The sequence below is a fragment of the Danio rerio genome, chromosome 6 (assembly GCF_049306965.1).
Source record: "Danio rerio strain Tuebingen ecotype United States chromosome 6, GRCz12tu, whole genome shotgun sequence".
In the NCBI taxonomy this organism is placed as follows: Eukaryota; Metazoa; Chordata; class Actinopteri; order Cypriniformes; family Danionidae; genus Danio; species Danio rerio.
In genome coordinates, this window is record NC_133181.1 from 12,294,548 (window position 1) to 12,318,354 (window position 23,807).

At 35.8% G+C, this 23,807-nt stretch overlaps 1 protein-coding gene across 8 annotated transcripts in view; it reads right to left on the bottom strand.

Moving 5' to 3' along the window:
* The window catches only part of pcnt (pericentrin), a 90,657-nt gene that overhangs the window by 62,863 nt on the left and 3,987 nt on the right, over nucleotides 1–23,807 (bottom strand). For all 8 annotated transcript variants that reach the window (NM_001346290.1, XM_073952601.1, XM_002662304.7 and 5 more), the window contains exons 2-17: nucleotides 23,509–23,685; nucleotides 21,364–21,552; nucleotides 17,808–17,957; nucleotides 16,136–16,231; nucleotides 14,092–16,044; nucleotides 13,789–13,977; nucleotides 13,550–13,645; nucleotides 13,319–13,462; nucleotides 10,615–10,870; nucleotides 9,050–9,129; nucleotides 8,737–8,971; nucleotides 5,436–5,536; nucleotides 5,249–5,360; nucleotides 4,809–5,055; nucleotides 3,553–3,631; nucleotides 2,254–2,470 (exon numbers count right to left, since the gene is read on the bottom strand). In NM_001346290.1, the coding sequence (NP_001333219.1) occupies nucleotides 2,254–2,470; nucleotides 3,553–3,631; nucleotides 4,809–5,055; nucleotides 5,249–5,360; nucleotides 5,436–5,536; nucleotides 8,737–8,971; nucleotides 9,050–9,129; nucleotides 10,615–10,870; nucleotides 13,319–13,462; nucleotides 13,550–13,645; nucleotides 13,789–13,977; nucleotides 14,092–16,044; nucleotides 16,136–16,231; nucleotides 17,808–17,957; nucleotides 21,364–21,552; nucleotides 23,509–23,685 (4,321 nt within the window). The remainder of the gene's footprint in view (nucleotides 1–2,253; nucleotides 2,471–3,552; nucleotides 3,632–4,808; nucleotides 5,056–5,248; nucleotides 5,361–5,435; nucleotides 5,537–8,736; nucleotides 8,972–9,049; nucleotides 9,130–10,614; nucleotides 10,871–13,318; nucleotides 13,463–13,549; nucleotides 13,646–13,788; nucleotides 13,978–14,091; nucleotides 16,045–16,135; nucleotides 16,232–17,807; nucleotides 17,958–21,363; nucleotides 21,553–23,508; nucleotides 23,686–23,807) is intronic.

Genomic DNA, 23,807 nt, shown 5'->3' on the forward strand with positions numbered 1-23,807 from the left:
TTAAGAATATAGTTCAACAGCTTTGAGTCAGTCAGAAAGCCTTTTTTATTATTTTAGGGGTTTTTACCTTTAAATGGACAAAACTGTGGAGATTGACAGATAGGAAAGTGAGGGGAGCAGATATAGGGGAGGGATCGGCAAAGGACCTCGAGCCGGGAATCTAACTCTGGTCGCCTCGAGCACTTGGGTGCTGTGTGTCAACGCACTAACCACTAGGCTATTGGCGCAGACAAATAGCCTTTTGTCTAAAATTACATGGTATGTATGCTTGACATGAGATTAGAGCTTTAACTAGAATTGCTTGATTAGTTAAAATATCATAATGTACTGTTTCAGGACACTGATTAATTGTTCAGTACTGACATTAATTCAAAAGAAACTAAAAGAACTAAAAAAGGACATAAAAAGTAGTTTTTTTATAATGTGTAATGTTGTTAGGTGGGATTTTTATATATATATATATATATATATATATATATATATATATATATATATATATATATATATATATATATATATATATATATGTATATATGCAGTGTTCGCATTTATTTAATAGCCTACAGCATGCAGATCGCTTTGCTTGCGCGCCAATTTCCTCTGCTCGTGCACAAAACTTTTTGGACGCCCCCTCAAATAAAAGCCACTTCAAGAGCGCGCTAATCTTGTGCGCTCTCAAATAAATGCTGCTGAAGTGCGATTTAGTGCATTTATGTAACGAGTACGTCTCCAGCATTTATTAGATTTGCTAGGAATATTTATGAATGTTTCCCTAATAAACCTACAGAACGACATTACTGCGTCCTGAAGTAAAGTGAAACGGCTATACGTTGTGTTTGCTGGCCTCACGCATCACGCGCCTGTAGGTCAGCACGTAACCTTAAAGGGTTAAACAAATGACGCACAGCACTACTACGGTTTCAGAGAAGTTTGCGCTGTTATAATTTACTTACCCTTTAATACGTTTTGGTGCGATTATCACCCGCTATAAAAAAAATAAAACGTTTTGAATGAGAAGCTGTAATGTAGCCGGGCGAACTTTGGCGTGGCGCCCCGCCATGGAAAAATGAATGTAGCGGAAACCACGATATGTCATTATTCCACAATAGGCAAGGCAAGTTAGTTTATATAGGACACAGTTGTCAAACTCAGTTCCTGGAGGGCCGTAACTCTGCATAGTTTAGTTCCAACTCTAATTAAACACACCTGATCAAACTAATTGAGTCCTTCAGGCTTGCTTGAAACCTACTGGTAAGAGTGTTGAAGAAGATATCCACAAAGGTATCCCAAAGTGTTTTAAATAAAAAAGATGATTAAATGGAAAAAGAATTGTGTGTGTGTGTGTGTGTGTGTGTGTGTGTGTGTGTGTGTGTGTGTGTGTGTGTGTGTGTATATATATATATATATATATATATATATATATATATATATATATATATATATATATATATATATATATATATATATATATATATATATATATATAAAATCATTTTAATCATATTTTACTCCAAACTTGAAGAAAGCTGTCGGATTGTAGTTTTCTATCATTTTTGGACATCATTTTGCGAAACATATTTTGCTGTGACAGGAGTTTATTTACTTTTGCAGCGAAAACAAAAATGATTATTATAATAACATTTGTGTGCTTTAATATGAAAGTTGATACACACGCTAATGCAAAACTTGATTGGTAGGGCCATAACACAACAGTATTTGTGCAAATTTATTTCAATGCTGTTGGAACTTCATAAAACAGTGAAAAGGAATTTTTTTTTTTTTTTTTTAATAAATCAACTGCTCTTAAAAAAAATGGCATGCCCTTATATGGTCACAAAATGTGGTCTTCTAGTGGTAATGTTTGGTACTGCACTCAAACAAAATCTTACTGAAAGCAAATTTAAACAATTTGTACAGATATTAGAGTAATATATTGTGTCATTATATTTAAAATTAAATCAGCTCAGCTAAATATATAGTTAATATTAAACCAATATAAAACAATAAGTACGTCTTTATTATTTTCATAGTTAAACTTGCATAACTTTTTTTAATAAATTTAACTTTTTGAACTTTCACAGATCTGTGCATCAAAGTGTAAAAGATTTACTAACAATTTAATTTGAACATGTCATTTTCTCGTCTATGCCTAAAAGTGAGACCGACAGTTAAACAATTTTTTATAAAGTTTCAATAGTGTCAAAGGCATAACAGCATCTAAAATTACTAAAGCTTGGAGCACAGAAGTTTTACCTTTGATATGGTTGTCTGAGAGTTTGGCCCGGAGCTGTTCTAGTTCATGAGCGTGTTTGGTGTTGAGCTGGTCGATATCTTTGTAGTATCTGTCAGTGAGTTCAGTGCGGGCCTGGAGTAGATCTTCTTTATAAGCCAGAGTCATGCTGGAGCGTAGCTGCTCCAGTTCCTGCTGGTGTCTCTCCTCTAACTGCAGCCTTAAGGAATCCAGCTCCTCCTGCAACAAACACACCAACACCATTATGGTATTCGCTAAGAACACAACCTCACACTATTGACCTTGTTCTTTAATTACGTACGGATGCAGCCATTTGAATCTTTTTGGCTCAAGACTTCAAAAAAATAAATAAATAAAAGAAAATTAAAAAAATATATATATATTTTTTTTAAATTACATAAAAATCAATGTAAGTGAATGAGACCTGATGTTAAAAACAGCTTGTTAAGCTGCTTGATATTGCAAACTGATATTTTCTTAATAAAATCTTCTATAGGAAGCTGAATTGAATGTTCTTAAATATAAAATAAAATAAATATAATAATAATAAAAAATAAAAAAACTCATTAGAAACAAGTATGAACAACGACTGCTCTCTCCGTTAACTTCTGCTGTCAGGAATCAATGAAAACCCCCTTCCGTGAAAGGATGGCATTCAATCAATCATTCAAGAGACTATTCCCCTGGAATTTTTAACATGAATATTTAACACATTAGCCAATCAACAACTGATACATTTATATGTCCTTGGTTACCATATTTATATAAACCATGTCGTATGTGATATTCTAAAACACAGAATGACAACGTTCTTAGTGAAAATCATTCATGTGTGTTCCGTTTTTAAAAGTCTCACTGATCCGGCCATGTTGTATGGTTTGTAGGATAAAAGTTTATGGCTTTGGCCACGTGTATATTTCTGTATATGCAGTTTTGTTTGTGGTCAGGCATTTCATGTTGTGCTTGTAGTTTTGTTTTGTGCATGTCCAAAAAAGAAAAGAAAAAAAGTTCAGATTAAAAAATAAATAATTATTATAATAATGATAATAATAATAATAATAGTAATAATAAAATATTAAATAATAACAGAAAAATAAATAAATAAAGGGCACCTCCACATTGCAGAATAAGATCAATATTGTGACAGTTATTGTTAGCATAAGAGATTAGGTGGACTAGATAAATTTAAATAATGCAAACTGCTGCAACATTACAATAAAAAAATAAAATAAAATTATGCTGCAATTGGATTGTTTCTTTACATTTTTTCTAAATAAAAGCGAACAAAAATAAATACTCACCTTGTGCTTCTCCAGCTGTCTTGTGATCTCTGCCATAGCATCACTGTTGTCATCTTCACAGTTCCCTTCTGAGAGAAAACTATAAAAAAATAATAATAATAAAAAGGTTATTTCATATTCTTAATTTAATTAACTAACAATCCATTTGTTTATCTTTGGGCATGGGTTTGTATGCTAGAGCCAAAGTGCATTAAAATGGCTAAAGATGGCCCTTGAATGAGTATGACACAGTTAAGTCATGTGATTAAGCTCCACCCATTTTTCACAGACTCCTAATTCACAAAATAATAAATAGTGTAAAACCTACATTAATAATAATAATAATAATAATAAAAAAATAATAATAGTCATGTACATTGTAATATGTCGATATGCATGTCTATGTCGTGCGCATGCAATACTATGTTGTGCACATGTTGCATGCGAAAGTCTTCTTTATTCATTCATTCATTTTCTTGTGGGCTTAGTCTCTTTATTAATCCGGGGTCGCCACAGCCGAATGAACCGCCAACTTATCCAGCAAGTTTTTACGCAGCGGATGCCCTTCCAGCCGCAACCCATCTCTGGGAAACATCCACACACATTCACACACACACTCATACACTACGGACAATTTAGCCTACCCAATTCAACTGTACTGCATGTCTTTGGACTGTGGGGGAAACCGGAGCACCCGGAGGAAACCCACACGAAAGCAGGGAGAACATGCAAATCCACACAGAAACACCAACTGAGCCGAGGTTCGAACCAGTGACCCAGCAACCTTCTTGCTGTGAGGCGACAGCACTACCTACAGCGCCACCAGTCTTCTTTATATTTAATGCATATCTCTTTAGGGGCTCTGTACGATGAAAACTATACAGTGGGAATTTTTTTTACATTTGATCATTCAGTCTGTGCCTAAACACTGCTTGACACACGAAAACACACTGTTAATTTCCTTCGTATTTTTGCTCTACTGTGTTCAAAGCTTGTGATTGGTTCTTTATATTTTATGCAGATGCACTGCCCTACACGATGATGCCAAATCAATCTAAACTTACGGATTATTTCCAAATAGAGCGATTGTAAAATTATACTCCATAAACAAAAAATAAATCAATAAATAATTAAATATTTAAATAAATGCATAAAAAAGGTTAAATGTTGCAATGTTGATTTTATTACCTAAATCATGCAGCCCTAAATGAATACTAATAATAAAAAAAAGTCTTAGAGGAGCATTATCAGCCCAGCACAGAAAAGTCCAAGCAAACCTTGCATCTCCAGTCTTGAGCACAGAGTCCTCCAGAGCTCCTTCTACAAGCCGCAGCTGCAGGAGTGCGATTTCTTCCCGATGGCTCTCTTCTGTGACCCGGAGTCTCTGTTCAAAATAGGTGCGGAGGTTTTCCAGCTCCACCTCATTCTGCTCTTTGATTTCCTGTCGCTGCTGAGTGAACTCTTGTTTCAGCCTCTCAATGTCATCAACCCGCGACGAGCGCGCTAGCAACTGCTCTTTCAGCTCTATAGAGAAAGAATTAAAAGGCTTTTGTTATTTACATCAGCACTCAATAACAGGAACTTTGTTAAAAACAAACAAACAAACAACCATCACTTTAGAGAACTCACAGTATTGTAATAAATAATAAATGAGTAAAACGATAAGGGAAAAAAGCCTTACAAAAAGAATGGCCTGAAGGTAAATGGTGCAGCTTACCCCCAAGCTCCTGTCTGCTGGTTCTCATGCTCTCCAGCTGGGACCAGAGGTTTGAAATCTCCTGTTCTGAGCTGGTCTTCAGTTCCTCCTTTTCAGACTGTAGACGGTCAACCTTTGAAAAAAAAATGATGCTGCCTCAGTGCAAAATAAAAGAAAAACATTTGCATTGAAATTAGATAAAAAGTACCTCTTGCTTCAGTTCGATTTCTCTCTGTCCCAACACTCGAGTGCGTTCCTGTTGCTCCTGCAGTGCCACCTTGTGACAAGCAACCAACTCCTCAACTGCACCTGAAGAGGACAGAGGGAAGCTTAGGGCTGTGCAATGTTTTTTAATGGTGCGATAATGATATAACACTTTCAAAATACTATAGACCCTTTTCACATTTTCGGTTTTTCAGTAGCGGAAGTTGCCATAGTTGGGAAAACTTAAGAGTGCAATAAATGGGAGAATAATTCTTTTTTTTACAATCTAAAAGCTTAAATAAAAGAAAAACACCCCGATATTGTTATTTAAACTTTCAGAAAATGGAAAAACATTTGTAAGAGACTGAAAACAGCAGACAGAAGAGAGAATAATGTCATATTTCCTGTCCTGCTCCATAGAACAGGGTTCTTACACATTTTTACTACTAAAATGCCATGACTTTTTCAAGACTTTTCAAAAACTTTCAAGTACATTTTCATGATGTAATGTTTAATGTAATGTCTATATATACATGGTAAATAATAAGAAAAACAATGTTGTTAATGTATTACAGCATATCATAGAACATGCAACAATCTATTTTGTTTAAATTTGTTTTTATATTGATTCTGATAATGCTTACACAGCACTAACAATGTGAGAGCAAGTTTTTTGGCCAAGGACAGAAAAAAAGTAGACAACTAACCTATTTTTAAGTAAGGGGTGCACAATATATCGTTTCAGCATCAATTTCGCAACGTGTGCATCCGCAATAGTCACATCGCAGGATTTGCAATGTTGGGATTATAGTTTAATATAGAGTTCAATTATAATGGAGTGAAGGTTTATCATCTGCATGCATTTTTAAAGAGATAGTTCACCCAAAAATTACCTACCATTTTGATTACACCCTTCACTTGGTTTAAACATTTGAGTTCTCTTTTCTTTTCTTTTTTAAATGAACACAAAAAGAATAATTTAATAAGTATATTATATTATTTAATAACTATAGTATTGAAACAAGTGAAGGGTGAGTAAATAGTGAGTACATCTTAATCTTTGAGTGAACTGTCCCTTTAAGGCCTGTGACTGTGTAAACATTTCAATATTTCAAATTTTAAAACATCCAGCCGCAAGAAATTTTTTGTAAAGATCAAATTATTTACAATAAAGACTATGCAGTGTTGATTATTCAATATCTGTGCCCGAGAAGTAAATACCTGAAAACTATAATTCTCTTTTAGCTTTACTATAGTTTACTCATCTATGCTTGTAATTTATTTGTTATATATTATTCAAAATTCACTCCTCTACAAAATCCCCCCCAATCAATCCAAATAAACTTGTTAAATAATCTGGTGAAATTTTATTCACATCGCAATATACATCATAGTAATACAAAATATTGTGATGATTTTTCAGAGATTTTTTTCAATATCACACAGCCCTAATTCAAGTATACAGATATTTGTTAAACTAATTTCCATGACTTTTCCAAAACTGTTCCAGGACTGGAAAATGTCATGTCAAAATTCCCTGATAAAAGCTGCATTAGAAGCCCCTCGCACAAGCCATAATTTGCTTTTTGGAATTTGAAGCAAAGATGATATGAAACATATAAATGTTCATACGGTAAAAAGAAAAATTAATAATAATAATAACAATAATTTAAAAATTATGAAAAAAATAATCTTATAAAAATGGTGCATTTTAACATTCATATATCCTTTCATTTTCCTTTGGCTTAGTCCCTTATTTATCAGGGGCCGCCACAGCGGAATCAACCGCCACCTTGCTATTTAAAAAGAAAATGTTTTAAAAATTAATAATGTAATGACCTTACCAACAAACACGTAATAGACATTTTCTGAGCCAACAAATCATTAAAAAGATTAATTAATTAATCAATTTACTAGTCACAACGCAAAAATTTAGACTTTAAAACACCACAAATGACTGAAGACCTCAATGGAAATTCTTATTCCTAGTGGCTTTTGTCTCCTGAAGAAAAGCGAGTATTGTCAAGTATGGTTAAGCATATTTGAAATTAGTCACCTGTTTGTAACCCATGCAATACGCGCAAACACACATGCACGCACACACGCGAGAAAAAATCCTAGGACCCTTTCGATTGCACGTCCAACTCCCTAACCATTAGGCCACAACAATTAGAAGATCATGCACTTTTTGTTCTTTTCAGTCTCATGTTAAAAATTGGTTATTGACAAATCAGCATTGTCAGCATTAGTACTGTATTCTTGACACATTTGTACTGTTGTCTTTGGCTTTTTGTCCTCTGCTGCCATCAGTCTGTTCTTTTTGTTTTCTTTTTTTCTTTTCTTTACTTTTTTAACTGTATTTTTTATATGAAAGTGTATTTAATGTTTAATGTTGTGCTTCTATTTTAGGTGTGACTTTTTAACATTCTGTAAGGGGTCTACGGAAGAAAAATAGCCATTCTTGGCTAATTCTGGCACATTTTACAGTAATGTTAATTAATGTGCATTGACCCTGTAAACAAATGGCATAACTATTTATTTTCAGCTGTAGGATCACCTAACAGCACCCACTACAAAAGTGGGGATAAAGATAATAAACTTTCCATCTGATTGGTCAGATTTGAAATACAGCACACAAACGCTTAGCACATAAAATAAACTGCATGTACTTTTATCGAGATAGTGATAATTTTTCAATATTATGTGCAGCCCTAACACAATTGCATTTACACGCAGTCTCTCATTGTTCACAGTTAACTTGTTAATGTTTCATAACACTGTTGTAAGACTGACAGACACATACACTTCATTAAACATGTACACATTAGACATGACCTATAACTGCAGGCTAACTATATAACTATATAATTATTAACTTCAACTGTTAAAAGCTATTAGTTACAAGCTAATTAGAAGAAGTTTTTAGTAACTAATAAAGTTATGGTAACTAATAGCCTTAACCTTTCTGAATTTGATTGTAGAGCTGAACCTGATCGAGAGCCTTTTGTAAAGCTGTTTTGAAACAAAAATTATTGTGAAAAGGCATAAACAAATAAATTTAAAATGAGCTGCTCATCTACTATCATGAAGCCTCATTATGAAGACATCTTGTCTTGACACTCTTCTTTTTTTTTTATTAAGTTTGGCCACAATGCTTGGCCTACCTAAAACTTATAAGACCCTGTATATCTCATCCATTGACATGTTAACACCAGGTGGAAATAATTATGCATCTCAGCTTGCCACTTGTGACTGATCAATAAAAAACATTGGTTACCTCCAAGTGGTGTTTAAATAACACTTACGTGCAGCAGCATCTCGGTCCATCAAGGCCTGCTTGAGCTCTTTCTCCAAATTTTTGAGGTCATGATCGCTGGAACGCTGCAATTCTTCTAGTTTACCCTGGGTGTCAGACAGAGCTGCTTCAGCTTGAGTGAGGGCGGTCTCGGTCTCGCTCAGTTTATGACGAACATTATTTAATTCACTCTGAAACTCGGTCTTGATCTTCTCACTCTCCAAGAGGTATTCAGCTTTAAGATCCTGAGGAGAAAACCAGGCCTGTTTCAGACTTCATTCTAGGCACAAAGCATGTGAATGAAAAAAGAGGAAGTATTTTACCTCAAGTTTACAAGACTGCAATTGTTCCACTGAGGTCTTCATTTCAACGAGTCTCGTCTCCCACTTTTGATTCAGATTACCTATTCGACAAAGAATAAAATTAGAATTAAATAATCAAATTTAAATAAAAATAATAATAATTTTTATTTAATTTGTTTTAAAGGGCACCAATGGTGAAAAATCTACTTTTAAAGCTGTTTGGACATACATGTGTGTAAGTATAGTGTATATACTGTCATATTAGGGTGAAATAAACACACCCAGTCCTTTTTTTTTCAAATTTAACAACATAAAAACGGTAGACCAATTGGAACGTTTTTCAGATCGACTGCAACTTGACGTAGGAGTGCGGTCCCCCCGCCCACCAATATTGTTTAACAGCTGCACGCATTAACATGTCTCCGTAGTAATGCATATAGTCATATCGACAAGACAGAACGAGCGCAAAGCAAACGCGAATAAAAGGTCAGTTCAGTTTGCTGGGATCATCAATCATCATCAAATGTGTTCAAGAGTGAGTTTTACAGTTTTACAAGTTTAACATAAAATGTGTGCACGTGTGTAATGAAGTACAACGATTCACTTCAGATTCACCTCATCAGCACAGCTGCGTGTCACACTGTCTCTCTGTGTGTGTGTGTGTCTGCGCTATGTGTGTGTGTGTCTGCGCTATGTATGTGTGTGTGTGTGTATCTGCGTGTCCACGCTATGTATGTGTTTGTCTGCGCTATGTGTGTGTGTGTGTGTGTGTCTGCGTGTCTACGCCATGTATGTGTGTGTGTTTCTGCGCTACGTGTCTGTGCTATACGTGTGTGTGTGTGTGTGTGTGTGTGTGTGTGTGTCTACGCCATGTATGTGTGTGTGTTTCTGAGCTACATGTCTGTGCTATGTGTGTGTGTGTGTGTCTGCGTGTCTACGCTATGTATGTGTGTGTGTTTCTGCGCTACGTGTCTGTGCTGTGCTGTGCTGTGTGTGTGTGTGTGTGTGTGTGTGTGTGTGTGTGTGTGTGTGTGTGTGTGTGTGTGTGTGTGTGTGTGTGTGTGTGTGTGTGTGTGTGTGTCTGCGCTGTGTGTGTCTGCGCTGTGTGTGAGTGAACTCATTGTTGCAACCCCACAAAAAAATGCATCAAATATTGATTGGTAAAGTTCTTACTGTAGTATTTCTCAAAAACGTTACGCGAGATCTGCTTCCTGAGGCAGCCGAGGGCGGCGATTGAGGCATGTTGCTGACAGGCACGTGGGAACAGTGGGCGGGGATGACTAGCCTTAAAGGCCCAGTGCAAAAAAAAAAAAAGCAACAACCTTTTCCCAGCTATAATACAGACACTTCAAACAGCTATAATAAATACTCTGATGGGTGTTTTGAGCTGAAACTTTACAGACATTCTGGGGACACAAAAGACTTATAATAAATATGAAAAAAAGGGGTAACCTATGTGCCCTTTAATTAATTTAATTACATAATTGATGCTGAAGGTTTGAGAATCGATTCAGAATTGCTAGAAAAAGAACTACGATGCATTGATGAAAGATTTTTTTTTTCTCCCACTACTAACTGAGACTCACCAATCTCTTGTTGGTGCACTCTCTGGTTCCGTTCCTCTTGCTCTCGGTTCTGCTCACGGATTCTTTCCAGCTCAAACTGTTGACGCGTCTGCAACATGGCGCTCTCCTGAGCCCATTTCTCTCGGAGCATAGTCTGGAGCTCACTTAGGGCCACATCCTTATCTTTCTGCATGTTGGATTGAGAAAGCTCCAGTTGAGCTGTGTGCAAGTTGGTAAGGCTGAGACGCAAGGCTTCCAGCTCCAGGTTGTGCTTGGTCTACAGAATAAAACAATCCACAGTTAAGTGGTTACCAGGTACAATGTGGTTCTGGGTGTGTTTAAAATGGCACACTGCCATGTTGCTACTAGGAATGCAGTACACAAATGTCAAAGACACCTTTTTTTGGACACGGCCGACTTAGCCATGTGTCAATTTAAAAGAACTGCCCTGCCCCATCAAAAAAAAAGTTAAGGGTCAATAAAGAATTTAATTTTTTATTTAATTTTTTTTTTAAAGATTTATGGGAAACAATTTACTTGACAGGGTGTTCGTAAGACTTATGACACTTTTATAATCATGACATTAAGTGTCAACTACTCAGTTATGTCATTTTAAATGCAAAGGCGACATTGTTTGAGACTACTATGACATGTCAACTTATTTCTAAGACAACATCACTTGTCATAAATCTTTCATAAACATGACTGTAATGAGGCCATTAAAATTGTGTGATAAAAATATTTGATCGCTTTTGAATAAAATATCAGTTTCGCAGTAAAAGTGTCAATATTTTGTTGAATAATTATATAACAGCATCATTAATATTAATGAGATTTTAATTCAACAGCTACAACTGTAGTTGAGGTTAAATAAGTCTCAATGATGATATAAAATTCATGACAATTAGATTGGAGTCATGACAGTCATGTTTATGACAGATTTATAACAAGCCATGTTGTCTTGTTAAAGCCAGGTTGTTATGACAAAGGTCAAGTAACGATGTATGTCAAGTTGTCAAAGACATCTCAGATATTGTCATCTTTACATTTGAAATGACATAACGGAGTTAATGACACTTGTCATGAGCATGCAAATAATCTCAAAAAAAAAAAAAAAAAGTTTTGCAGCAATCTTTTGGACGCCGCTTCACTAAAAGTTATTGTTTTAAGTTCAACAAGAGTGCATTCATTTTATTAAAAAAGAAAAGAAAAAGAATATAGTAAAAAAAACAATATTATCATTTAAAATAAATTTTTATGATCTTAAGTTTTAATAAGCCTTTCATTAATTTACAATACATTTCTTCAAAAATGTTTAATGTTGTTTGCATAGTGCATATTTGATTTTTAATTAAATCACTAATCATATCATCAACGGTTATATTATATTTTTCAATTCATCACCCAGTCCTACACAAAAAAAGTAATAATCATATATAATCCTCCAACCATGTTTACTTCCAACAGTAAGTAGTCCATAAGTAATTTTTAGCATTGTGTGTGTGTGTGTGTGTGTATGTGTGTGTGTGTGTGTGTGTGTGTGTGTGTGTATATGCAGTGCTTCCCACACAGACTTTACATGGGCGGGCCGCCGAGGCATATTAATGGTCGCCTAAGTATGTTTAGTGACACACTTTTATATACTATTATAATCATCGTTTTACACCATTTTGTATCTGCCTAATATAACCAAACATCCGCAATCGATTAAGTAGTGAAAAATCCTTTTGTTTACCCATTTCGATTAATGTGCACGTGGACTGTCAACACTCACAAGCTCTAGAGCCCCACAGAGACGCTTCCTTTTGGCACTGGGATTCAGCTTTTGCTTTCTAAGACTCCTTCATTATTCATATGCGTTTTTGCATTACATTTTTTACTTAAGCCTACTTTCGCTCGGCTTTGCAGCTGACAGCACGAGAGAAACATTCAATAATTTATTCTTAAATCTAAACGACTCAGAAGAACTTCATCATACACTCTGAGAGGATGAAATAACTGGTCTAAACTGGCTGCAAAATATATGTACACCATTAGTAAAGGTTAAAATCAACACATTTTCCTATTTTAATCTTGTAATTATTATATATTTTTAAAGATATTGTCCGTTTTATTCCTTTTTATGTTGTTTACTTCTCATTTGCTCTATATTTAATTGATTTGATGATGTTAACATATTTTATAGGCTATTTTATATACATATCTAAGATGCTTTGGCATTCAAGTTAGCTTTGAACTTGAAAGAGAGAGAAGCAGATTTTTGCCTGTCAGTGGGTGCACATGGCTCCCGAATAACATAAGAGAAATAGTGCACTTCTTTTTTTATTTCAACAGGCTTTTTTACTTTAACCCATTGAAAAAACTGTGTATTACAGTGTCATAATAAATATATTTATTGTTAAAAATTTAATTATGTTTTGTTTGTCGAACACAGTTAACTATTTATTTGATGTGGGTAAATGGTGTGTTTCAATCTGGCTATGGGCTATTTCAAACCTATAGAAAGCACACATTTATATATTGTATAAATGTAACATACATACACATATAGGAAGAGTTATGATAGCTAGTCACTAGATTTTTCTAAAATGCTTATTTTTATGCTGACCCCTAACTTTTGAATGAAAAGCAGCATGTCAGAACTCCATACTAAAACATACCCAAAGATTTCAAAATGATTTGATGAAAAAAATAAATAAATAAAAGAAACAATGAGAAAAGGTACTTGTGTGTGTTGTAGTTCAGCTTGGTGTGCAGCCTCCATGCCTTCTTGGAGATCCCTGGAAAATTCCTCTTTAAGCCTGTTGATTTCCTCGCTGTGTTGAGCTGCCAGCTGTGTCAACTCCCGCTCATGCTCTCGTTCATAGACCTAGAAGTTCAGAGTTCATAAAGAATATATAGTGTAACATAATGGAATTGAATGAACTTGAATAAGGTAAATAATATTTTGTTTTACCTGTTTAATCAAGCTGATCTGTCTCTTCTGCTCATCTTCGAGATGAGCTGACTGTTCTGAAAGTTCTCGCTCAAAACGTACATTCAAATATTTAACCTGGAATGAATAATGAACAAACAGCTCAACCACGTAACTACACTTTATTATTCTTTTTTTGAACCATCTTTAATTCTTTCCATCTGTTTCCCACTCATTTTCTTAAGACATCGTCCCCAAGTCAGTAACAGTCAGGTTCTCACCTCTTTCTTGTGTTTCTCCTCCAGCATTTTTTGCTCCTCCTCGTGTTGTTTCTGTTTTTCCACCACATCTTGTTTGACTATGGCAAGTTCTTTCATTAAGGCACTCTCCTTTTCCATGTATTCCAGTTCAGCTTTCTCTTGTGAGTCCCGAATTTCCTTGAGCTCTGCATCCTTTGACTCAAGTTGATGCTAAAGACAAAGCTATGTGTTACTTGAAGGACCATGATCATGTTAAAATTCATAACACATGCCAGGTCAACCAACATCAATAAGGACATTTTGAAGGGAAAAAAAGATTCAAACCTCAAAGTTCTTTAGTTCAGTCTCTAGAACGTTCTCCATGCTCTTCACTTGATCTTCTAAAGCCTGAAGACGCATTTTCAAAGAAGCTTTCTCCTCTTCCATGCTGGTGAGGTTCTCTTTAAGGCACGTTAGTTTAGACTCTAGGTCTGTCTTCTCTTTCTCCAAGTCTTGCAACTTTGCAACTTTCTCCTCTACTTCAGCTTTGAGCTGCAGAAGCTCATTATTGGTTTGGTCCACCTGCAAAGTCCTTTGGCCAAGCAGCACTGAAGTAGCTTGGTTTTTCTCCTTAAGTTGCTCAAGCTGAATTAACAATTCATCCCTCTGAACTTGCAAAGAGGAAAGTTCACTGCTCGAATGATCTGAATCTTTCTTCTCATAGATATCCTTCAAAAGCTGCTCCTGATCTTTGAGCTGTAGCACCAACTGTGCCTTTTCCTCTTGTAGTTCCTGTAGCAGCAACTCTGTAGAAGAAGGGATTGAGGTCTTATTAGAATCCGTTTTCTCAGGCATTACCCTTTCATTGTCCTGGGTCTCTATGTGGCTCTGTGTGTTCTTGAGGTTGTCTTGCTCATGAGTTTTCTGGTTGATAACTTCCTCGAACTGAATTCTTTTCTCCCGTTCCAATTCCAGCTCCCACTTTGCTTCCTCAAGCTCCTCCGAAGCTTTGCTCCAACGCTCCCGTGCCTCCTCAACCTCTTCTGCAGAGCGCCGAACTTCTTCTTGGAGCACCTCAAGCTGCCTTTCCCGCTCTTCTAACTGCTCTGTCAGGTCTTGGCACTGCTGGATCAAAAGCTCTTTAGCCAAATCCATGTTGCCTGCACTCTCATTGATCTCATCAATGACGGACGTTGAGTTTTGCCATTGAGTATCCGTGAAAGACATTTCGTCATGTTGGTGCACTTCACCGACAGAAATTACAGATTGTTCTGGCTCTGATTTTTCACCATCAGATGAGACGTTGTTAGGGACATTTGAAACCTGAATCATGACCTCACTGTCAAGCTCAAACCTGGACGTTTCAGAATTCTCCACCAAGCCATGTTCCTCTAGACTCAATTCAATTAAAGAACTTTCTTGAAGCCCTTCAGAAGCCAAATAACGCTCCATCAGAACATCCTGGAAACCCCCTCCAGAAACGTCAAAACTATAGTTGTTTCTGACAACACCCACTGCTGCAGGTTCCTCGTTTAACTTCTGTTTGTAGACTTTGTTCCAGAGTTCTTCTCCACCAAAATCTTTGGAATGGTTATGAGGAGAATCAGAATATTGACTTTGGGCTTGGCTTAGAAGCTCTTTGATGCGATTGATCTCCTTGGAGTGCTCCTCCTGCAGGTGTCGAAGAGCTGCCTCATGGGCTTCAGTGAGCTGGGCTACATTCAACTCCCTTTCCTCCTCCAGAGTCTGAAGCCTGAGATCATAATTGGAAATGTCAGCTTCATATTTGGTGCGCAAATGGTGCCCTGTCTCCTCCTCTTCACGAAGATGATTTTGAAGCTCCTTGACAAGATTATCTAGTCTGACCATTTCTTGGTTCAATTCAACCTTCTCTGCTTTATATTGCTCGATGTCCAAGGCTTGTTTCTCAGCAACTTCAGCTAGGCGAGCTTCCATCTGAGTCTTCTCGTTTTCAAGACTCCGTATCCTCTTCTGAAATGCTTCCACTTGCTCTTGAGCTCGCTGACTGTTCTTTCGCTCTTCGTCAAGCTCAGTTTGAAGGCGTTGCAGTAAAGCATCAGATATTGAGTCAGGACTGTTACATGGAAACTCTGCACTCACGCTGGCTAGATCTAAACCACTGTGTCGATCAAGTCTAAAATCTGTTTGATCATCACCTCTATGGTTAAAGGCATGTTGAAGATGTGAAAGGGATTGTTTCATCACACTTAATTTCTGTTGCAGTTCTGTGATTTCAGCTTCTTTTTGGGCCAAGAGGCACTCTTGTTCTTTAGTTACCTATAAAGCAAAAGTACACTTTTATTACCAAACGAATGCAAAAAGCTAATTTTTCTTTCTTGACAAGCTTTGCCGTTTAAAAATATCTGACCTGTTGTGACTCCTCCAACTGTACATGCAACTGATTCTGAGCAGCCTGCGTCACATCCACACCCCCTTGAGTTTTGCTGCGCAGATATTCTTTAGCCTGCAAATGGCATTATATTTCATTAGTTTGAACCACATTGTTGGATTCTATTGTACAGAAGAAGGAGAAAAAAATATTTGTCGCAAGTTGGTGATGGTTTAAATATTTTTATTTTTTTGATTGTCATTAAAAACTAAATAGGATGTTTTAAAATTAATCGGTGGTTGAAACTCTAGGAGTAGGACTGAGATGCTAGGAATGCACCGATCCAACACTTGGATCAGATATCGTTTCGATACTGCATATTTTTGCTGGATCGGGTATTGGCCAGCTGGGACCAATCCAAATCCGATCTTGTGTGTGCGCTATATTCTGTGTAATTTATAATCAAACAAAAGCTAAAATCCAGATGCAATGTGCACAATGCGTTTCTGTTCACAATGCGTTTCTGTTCTCTTACACTTCCAACAGAATTTATTTTTCAGGGGGGAACACTTTCAGTGTTGTGAATAGTTTGTAAAGTGTTGGCTCACTGTTGTCAAAGTAGTCGATTAAATGAATAAAACTAAAACTGACAGGCGCAATTGATGTTTTCCTCATTAACAGTGAATATTCTTTAATACAGGTTACTCTGAAACTGTGAATATTTCACAGTAATTTTATTCCAACAATTTTACAAACCAGTTTGTGTTTTGTCACTAATTCATAAGCGGACCTTGTTTTGAACTTCACCTCAAATGTTTTGTTTTTTTCTTGTTTATTTTGTAGATAACTGACCAACAAAAAATATATTAAAATTAAGGCTCTATACCAAAATGAAATTAGTTCCAAAAAGATAATTCTTCTAACAAAAATATGTATACAAGAAACATAACTGTGTGGATGGATGACTTGCTTAGCTTCGTAGAATATAAGGATTTAATTAATGCTTCATTGTAATTGTTTTATCACAAACCTCTGTCATATATTTGCTACATTTTTAATATAGCCCAAGTAATTTTTTTAAAGATTATGTCTTGAGCATCCGATTTGTCCTCAGTGCTAATGTGCTTTCATTTTCTCCGTCTCACTCACAGCGAGATTAGGCGAAGGATTGTTTAATAAGTAAATCTGGCCTCAAATAGTTTAGTTTAGACTGCATCAAACCTGCAAGAAAATATCAGGCTTTGCTGAAAGGCTGGTTAATTTACCAGCAATGAGGGTCAGTAGTGATAGCTTATTAAAGATTCTAAAGTAAATATCTTATTAAAAAGGAAACATGAGCTGGACCACAATAGATCCTATCAATGTCATAACGAATGCTCAAATAATATCGCCTAGTTTACAGCAAACATCAAGTTTTTAGTGAGATGGTGCCATCTGTCATATACAGATTATTATTATTTTTTACTAAAGATTTATTATGCGAGTTTATGATAAGCAAAAATATAGAAGCTGTATTATGTTTAAAAAAACATTAAAAAAATGTCTAATGTTAAAAAAAAACTTTTAATTTTTTTTTAAATGGCATACTGTTGGATTGGAATCAGTCAATACTCAGAATTTTTGGTATTGGGATCGGATCAGTTCCCAAAAAATGGTATCGGTGCATCCCTATGATGCGCAATGATGTTTTTTTTAAGTGTGTGAACTTTACCTGCTGAAGCTGCTGTTGTAGCTCCTGAATCTGATCGGTGAGCTGCTGTGCCTCCACTTGAACCTGGTCTCTGCTCTGCAGCGCCACCTGCAGGTTCTTACTAAGCTGTGATATGATCTCATTCCGTTTCTCTACTGCAGCCTGCAATTGCTGTGTGACGAATAAAGTCATCTTATTAGCATTCTTTAAAAATAACCTGCTGTAAATAACTTTTAAATGCATCTTAAGACTTCTTCACTGCAAAGAATAAACAAACCAACATTTTTTTACAGTAAAATACACTAAATCAAAGCTTGACTAGAGCAAGAAATTATAATCCTGGAGAAGGAAATTATAATTCTTAACTGTAGCAGACAAATAATCACCCGAGAGGAGAATACATTTAATCTCATCTATGAAATGTAATTGGTTCTTCCGCTGCCTCTGTACCATCAAAAGATGCTTTAAAATGAATTCTCCCCAAAAATGCCTGCAAACCAATTATAGTAAACACTACGCTCCAGAAAGCTAAACTCTGCCTTAGGTTTCTAGATGCATGTGTAACCGTGAACACAAATTAATCAATTCAAACGGACAGATGTAACCCAGTTTTTATAGAAACCCTACGTACTTTCTATTTCAGGATAATGGATCCTTCAGATTTCAAGTGAGGGATTCAACACAGAGGAAATAGTGTTAGTCATGGATCTTCATACAGATGGGATTAGTTTGTCAAAAATGGAAAAAAAATATGTAGGCATGGGTACAAAAAAAAAAGCAGAAATCAACTGTAAGAACACAATTTATGCCAAACAAATAAAATAATCTGACTAAAAAGCTATAAATAAAGTCTACAGGTTTACATACTGTAGTTGCTAATAAATGTCATTTTTGAACCCCTTGATGAATACCACCCCTGTGGCAGTTTTTGTGTCTTTATTAGGAAGTACACATTACATGGGGTCTTTTATTAAGATTTTTTATTACATTTTCTTCTACTATTTTGCCATTTTCCCCAATTTAATACAGTATATATAACGTATAGAAGGGGTCACCAAACTTGTTTCTGGAGGTCCGGTGTCCTGCAGATTTTAGCTCCAACCCTAATCAAGAACACCTGAACAAGCTAATTAAGGCCTTACTAGCTATACCTAAAAAAAAACCCAGGCAGGTGTGTTGAGGCAAGTTGGAGCTAAACACTGCAGGGCACCAGACTACCAGGAACGAGATTGGTGACCCCTAATCTATAGGTAGGGCCAGACAGTATCTGCAGACATTTTTTGCTTTTTTTCTGCTGAGAATTTTGTAAAAAAAAAAAATAATAATAATAATAATAATAATCTGTAGATTATTGCAGAATTATTTTAGGAGTATCATAACAAATAACTTAATAAATGAAAATAAAAATAATAGCTTTTTAACTTTTACTATTGGGTAAACAGAGCAAGTCTCTCATATAATATATCAACTAAATGAGAGAAAATATTCCTTTACGACTTGTATTGTAAATAAATCAAATGAACATTTTCATATTAATCAATATTATTACTGAAATTAATTTCAAAACTGAATAAATACAAGTTTACACACATTTACTCAAGTAAATAAATAGACTTGATGGGCTGAAAATCTGTGGAAATATGCAGATTTTTTGAGCGCGCAGATTTCGTATGGGCCTACCTATAGGTTACTATTGTAAGAAAATACATACTTTCAGTATCACCTTTGCTTGAAATGACAAAATCTAATCCTGTTAATAAAAAACAAGCCTGCTCCAGACCAGGTTTGAGCTACCAGAATTGTTGCTACAACAACTGTCAGAGGAGTTTTAAAGAACGAAAGCATCCAGAATTGTGTCAAATGGTCAGTAAACAAATCCCGCTAACGAAGTAATTGACATACAAAGAACGACCCGTTTAAAGGGTCACGAAACACCAAAACACATTTGAGCTGTTGACAGTCGTATATGTGTCCCATACTGCTAAAAACACTATTAGGACACCTATATTTCACTAAAAAGTGTAAATTGGTTGTTTTTGCATTATTTCAAGCAAATTCGTACTTCCGGTTTGAAACGAATTTTTGAAATTGCGTCACGGCCATGACATAATAGCGTTGTATTCCAGCGTGCAGACTGGGCGTCTGTGCCAGAGTGTGTCTTATTACGTCTTACAGTGTGTTGCATTAATGCATGAGTAAGGCTTGGTTCAAACCAATCAGCGCGCTTTATTGTGCAACTTCATTAATATTCATTACTGTCAGAGTGTAGACGGCAGAGACGCCACGTTGTGTTGGCAAAACAAGCGTGAAGTGTTGCTTTTATAGTTTGCTGCAGTTCAGTTTTGTTTTCATTTTCTCTCTGTGAGAGCGCAGCTGGCGTCACGTGTGGATTAACAGTGTACGCGACGTGCGACAACAATAACTTACGTGTCTAAGGAGGATTATCGTTTACCTGAGAGCTGTTCTCATCTGCAAACGCTGAGATCCGGATTCGCTTGTAGTCTCCTCTAAATAAAGACGCGGCTCGAGTTGCTGGTGATTGTCCTGTCTCTACAGATTTGGTAAGTGAGCGACCAGTGCTCTTTGTTTATTCAGTTCGTATTTTATTCGTATCAAACAAACTATTGCACCGAGTGTAAACAAGTTAGCACTAACAGTTACAATTAAACTATAACCTCGTGTTGGATTTTGTGACCGGAATAACACACGCGGCTTTCTGACGCTACCTGCCATGTGCATCTAAGTTTCCGGGAAATGCAGAGTTTTTTTTTTTCTCTCATTCGCCGTGCGGTATCAAACATTGCATGAAAAATACACGCTTAGAGCAGTTCCTCGAATCAAATATCACGTTTGTCGGGAGGGACATGAATGAATTTCCTGAATGAAAGAGCCAAACTGCAGTTAAAGTCCACCATTTAATAATTTGGCAAATAATTCGACTACAGATGTCCATGTAAACACAGTAACATTGTCCGCTGTGGTTGTGTTTTGAAATTCAGCGCACCCAAATAGACACTCCCACACCAAGCCTCTTTTTTTCCTCCGACACTCCCCCCTAAACAGAGCTGGACACGCCCACTTTTCTGACTTTTTCCAAAATAGAGGTGTGAAAACACCCTGCTGAAACGAGGGGGTTTCATGGCCCTTTAAATGGCAAATTATTATGAAAAATCTTTTTAAAAACAATTTATACTAATGATGCAGTAGTCCATAATGTAAAGTATATCTTGAAGCCATTATTTACATGTAGGTGACTCCTTTTCTTCCAAAGCAACAGTCATAACTGGCTGTAATTAAGCTGTATGTGAGATGTTTGTGTTGTTTACTTGATAAAAAATGCATTAATAAAAAAACAAAAAACAAAAGTCAACATGTTGAAAAGTACTGAATCTGGCAGTAATTGTGCCCTAAAAAATCCAATATCTCTGTATCTTGGAGTAAAAAAATAAAACTATGGGACAGATAAGTATCTACTGATATACAGGATGGGATAATTTACTAAAACATGAATAAAATAAATGAAAAATAATGGGGGGGGGGGTCTTTCTTGCATGTTGCTTGAAGTTTAAAGGTTTACCTTCAGTTGCTCTTTGCCAGTGTGTGCAACCATAATCATTTCTGTAAGTTGTTCTTCTGTCTGATCAGGCAGCTCTGCCAGAGACCCAGAGGAGGAGCTCTGTTCCTGGACGTCAGTTTCATCGCTCTCTCTGCTGCACTGATGGGCTTCTGGAGCGCTGCTGTCTGTGCCATCAGGATTGAGTGACGCCTGAACATGCAGACAAACATGCATATTTTCCACAGTTTGAGTTGCCATGACTACATGCCCCATAGCAATGTTATGCTAACTGACCCATTTATTTTCACATGAGGAGAGACAACAAATGCACATGCTATAGATTTAAAATCGGCTGGAGTTGGGTACATAAGCGAAATACATGTAAAAGGTGGGTGTAAAGTCTAATTGACTTGATTAACATTCTGATTACAATAAGTGGGAAATGGATATTGTATAAATGTGATTACAGATATTATGTTTTTCATATAAAAGCCTAAGCTCCTTAACCTTTAAAAGTTAAATCTGACCCATTTCTTAAAGAGGTCATATACTTTGTGCAACCATTTTTACTCCCCCATCTTGCAAACAAATATTTCAGCCATTTTGTGTGGCATTTTAGTTTTAAAATGGTCTAACTTTCTATATATTCTAAGCTTTATAATGAGAAAGGACAATAAATCTGGTTAAAGAAAGTTCGGCTGCTAAATGGACTGTATTCAATTTTACTTATATGGGAAATAAATAAATAAAAACTGAACAAACACACGTGTATGCATCTGTGTATGGAGCCTTCTCTGTATTGCATTTGTTTGATGGGTTTATCCAGACTGACTAGTGTCAATGTCACAAAAGTTATTACTTTGTCTGCATTATTTTGCAGCTTAGCTTCAATTATCATCACAGCAAATAATTTTAGTTTCAATTTTAGTTTTGTAATCAATTTATTTGATTTAAAAAGTGTTCAGAGTATATGAATTTTGGAAATGTATATGTATATTGTTAATTACAAAAATAAAATAAATCCCCAATTCCAATTCAATGAGGTTAATAATGGTAATTGGTGATATTTTTAAATCTCATATGATGGCATTCAAATAAAATGAGTTATTACGAAAATTTAAGTTTGCTTAATTTTACGTTTTAGAATTGTTTTAATAACAACAAGTATTAATGCAGTAATACCACGGCAAAAAATTGTTACAATCAGACATTGTTCCACATTCACTTAGCGAAAAGTTGCAGATTAAATACAACATGGATTAAAGCAGAGATGCCCAAACTAGGGCTACGGGCCCATTCTAACCTTTGATTTGGCCCACCATTCCATTTAAAAAGAGAGAGAGAATGTTGGGGAGAGGGATGGGGCAAATATCTTTGACAGAGATCGTCATTTCGAATTTAAATGTAACTTTTTGTTTGTTTGCTTTGTAATTTCTTTTGTTTTGTAAATGAATCTGATTTTTAAAAATAGAAATACTGTCACTCGATGGATAGAGGGCAAAGCACAAGACATCACAAGCAGATCGAAGGAGGAGGAGCAGCTTAGTGCATTCCGCATTGAACTCTATCTTATTCATAGGATTGTTTTTGTTTTTACTTTGATAAATTCATTATACTTTTTTTTAAATATACTGTATTAGTTAATATAATTTAAAGCAATGTTTTTAGTTATTTTTAAGGATATTTTTTTAAGGAAATTACTCCTTTCCTAAACTTTAATGTAATACAGTTTGGTCTATTTACCTTTGGCCCACAGCCCTCAATCAGGTTTGCTTTTTTGGCCCTTCATATAAAAAAGTTTGGGCACCCCTAGTTTAAAGGAATAGTTCACTCTAAAACGAAAATTCTCACCATTTACTCACACACTTAAGCTAATATGATTTAAGTTAATGGCTTTTTTATTAAACATTCTTCAGTACATCTTCCTTTACATTCAACTAAAAAAATATATGGAGTGATATTTGAAAGAGTAAATGAGAGAATTTCCATGTGAAAAATATCAAGTTACATCTATTCTATAAAATAATTAATCAGCACCTGGGATACAAAAATAGCATACAGACTTTGAATGCATTGAGTTACACTTTTAATTTAACCAATAACTTTTCTGCTTTAACAAAGAAATGACAATTTAGTCAATTTAAGGAAAAACAATGCAGAACAAACCTCTATTGAGTATCCCTCGCTGATCTCTCCATGAAAATCTTGTGTTTGCGTGTCCTCTAGGTGGCGCTCTTCTGTTGACCGGTCATTCGTTTGGACATTCTGGCCCTTCCTCTTCGCCGTCTTTTTCTGCGTGCTCGAACTTTCGCTTTTCGCCCGGCGCTGTCTAAAGTGAGCAAGCTGCGCCAGAGGTTGAGCGACAGGTAGAGAGAAACGTACGTCAGGATCACATAACAAGAACACAGAATCAGCATTTTGCTAGCCTCTAAACATGAGCCATGTCAAAGGTCAATTAGATGCAT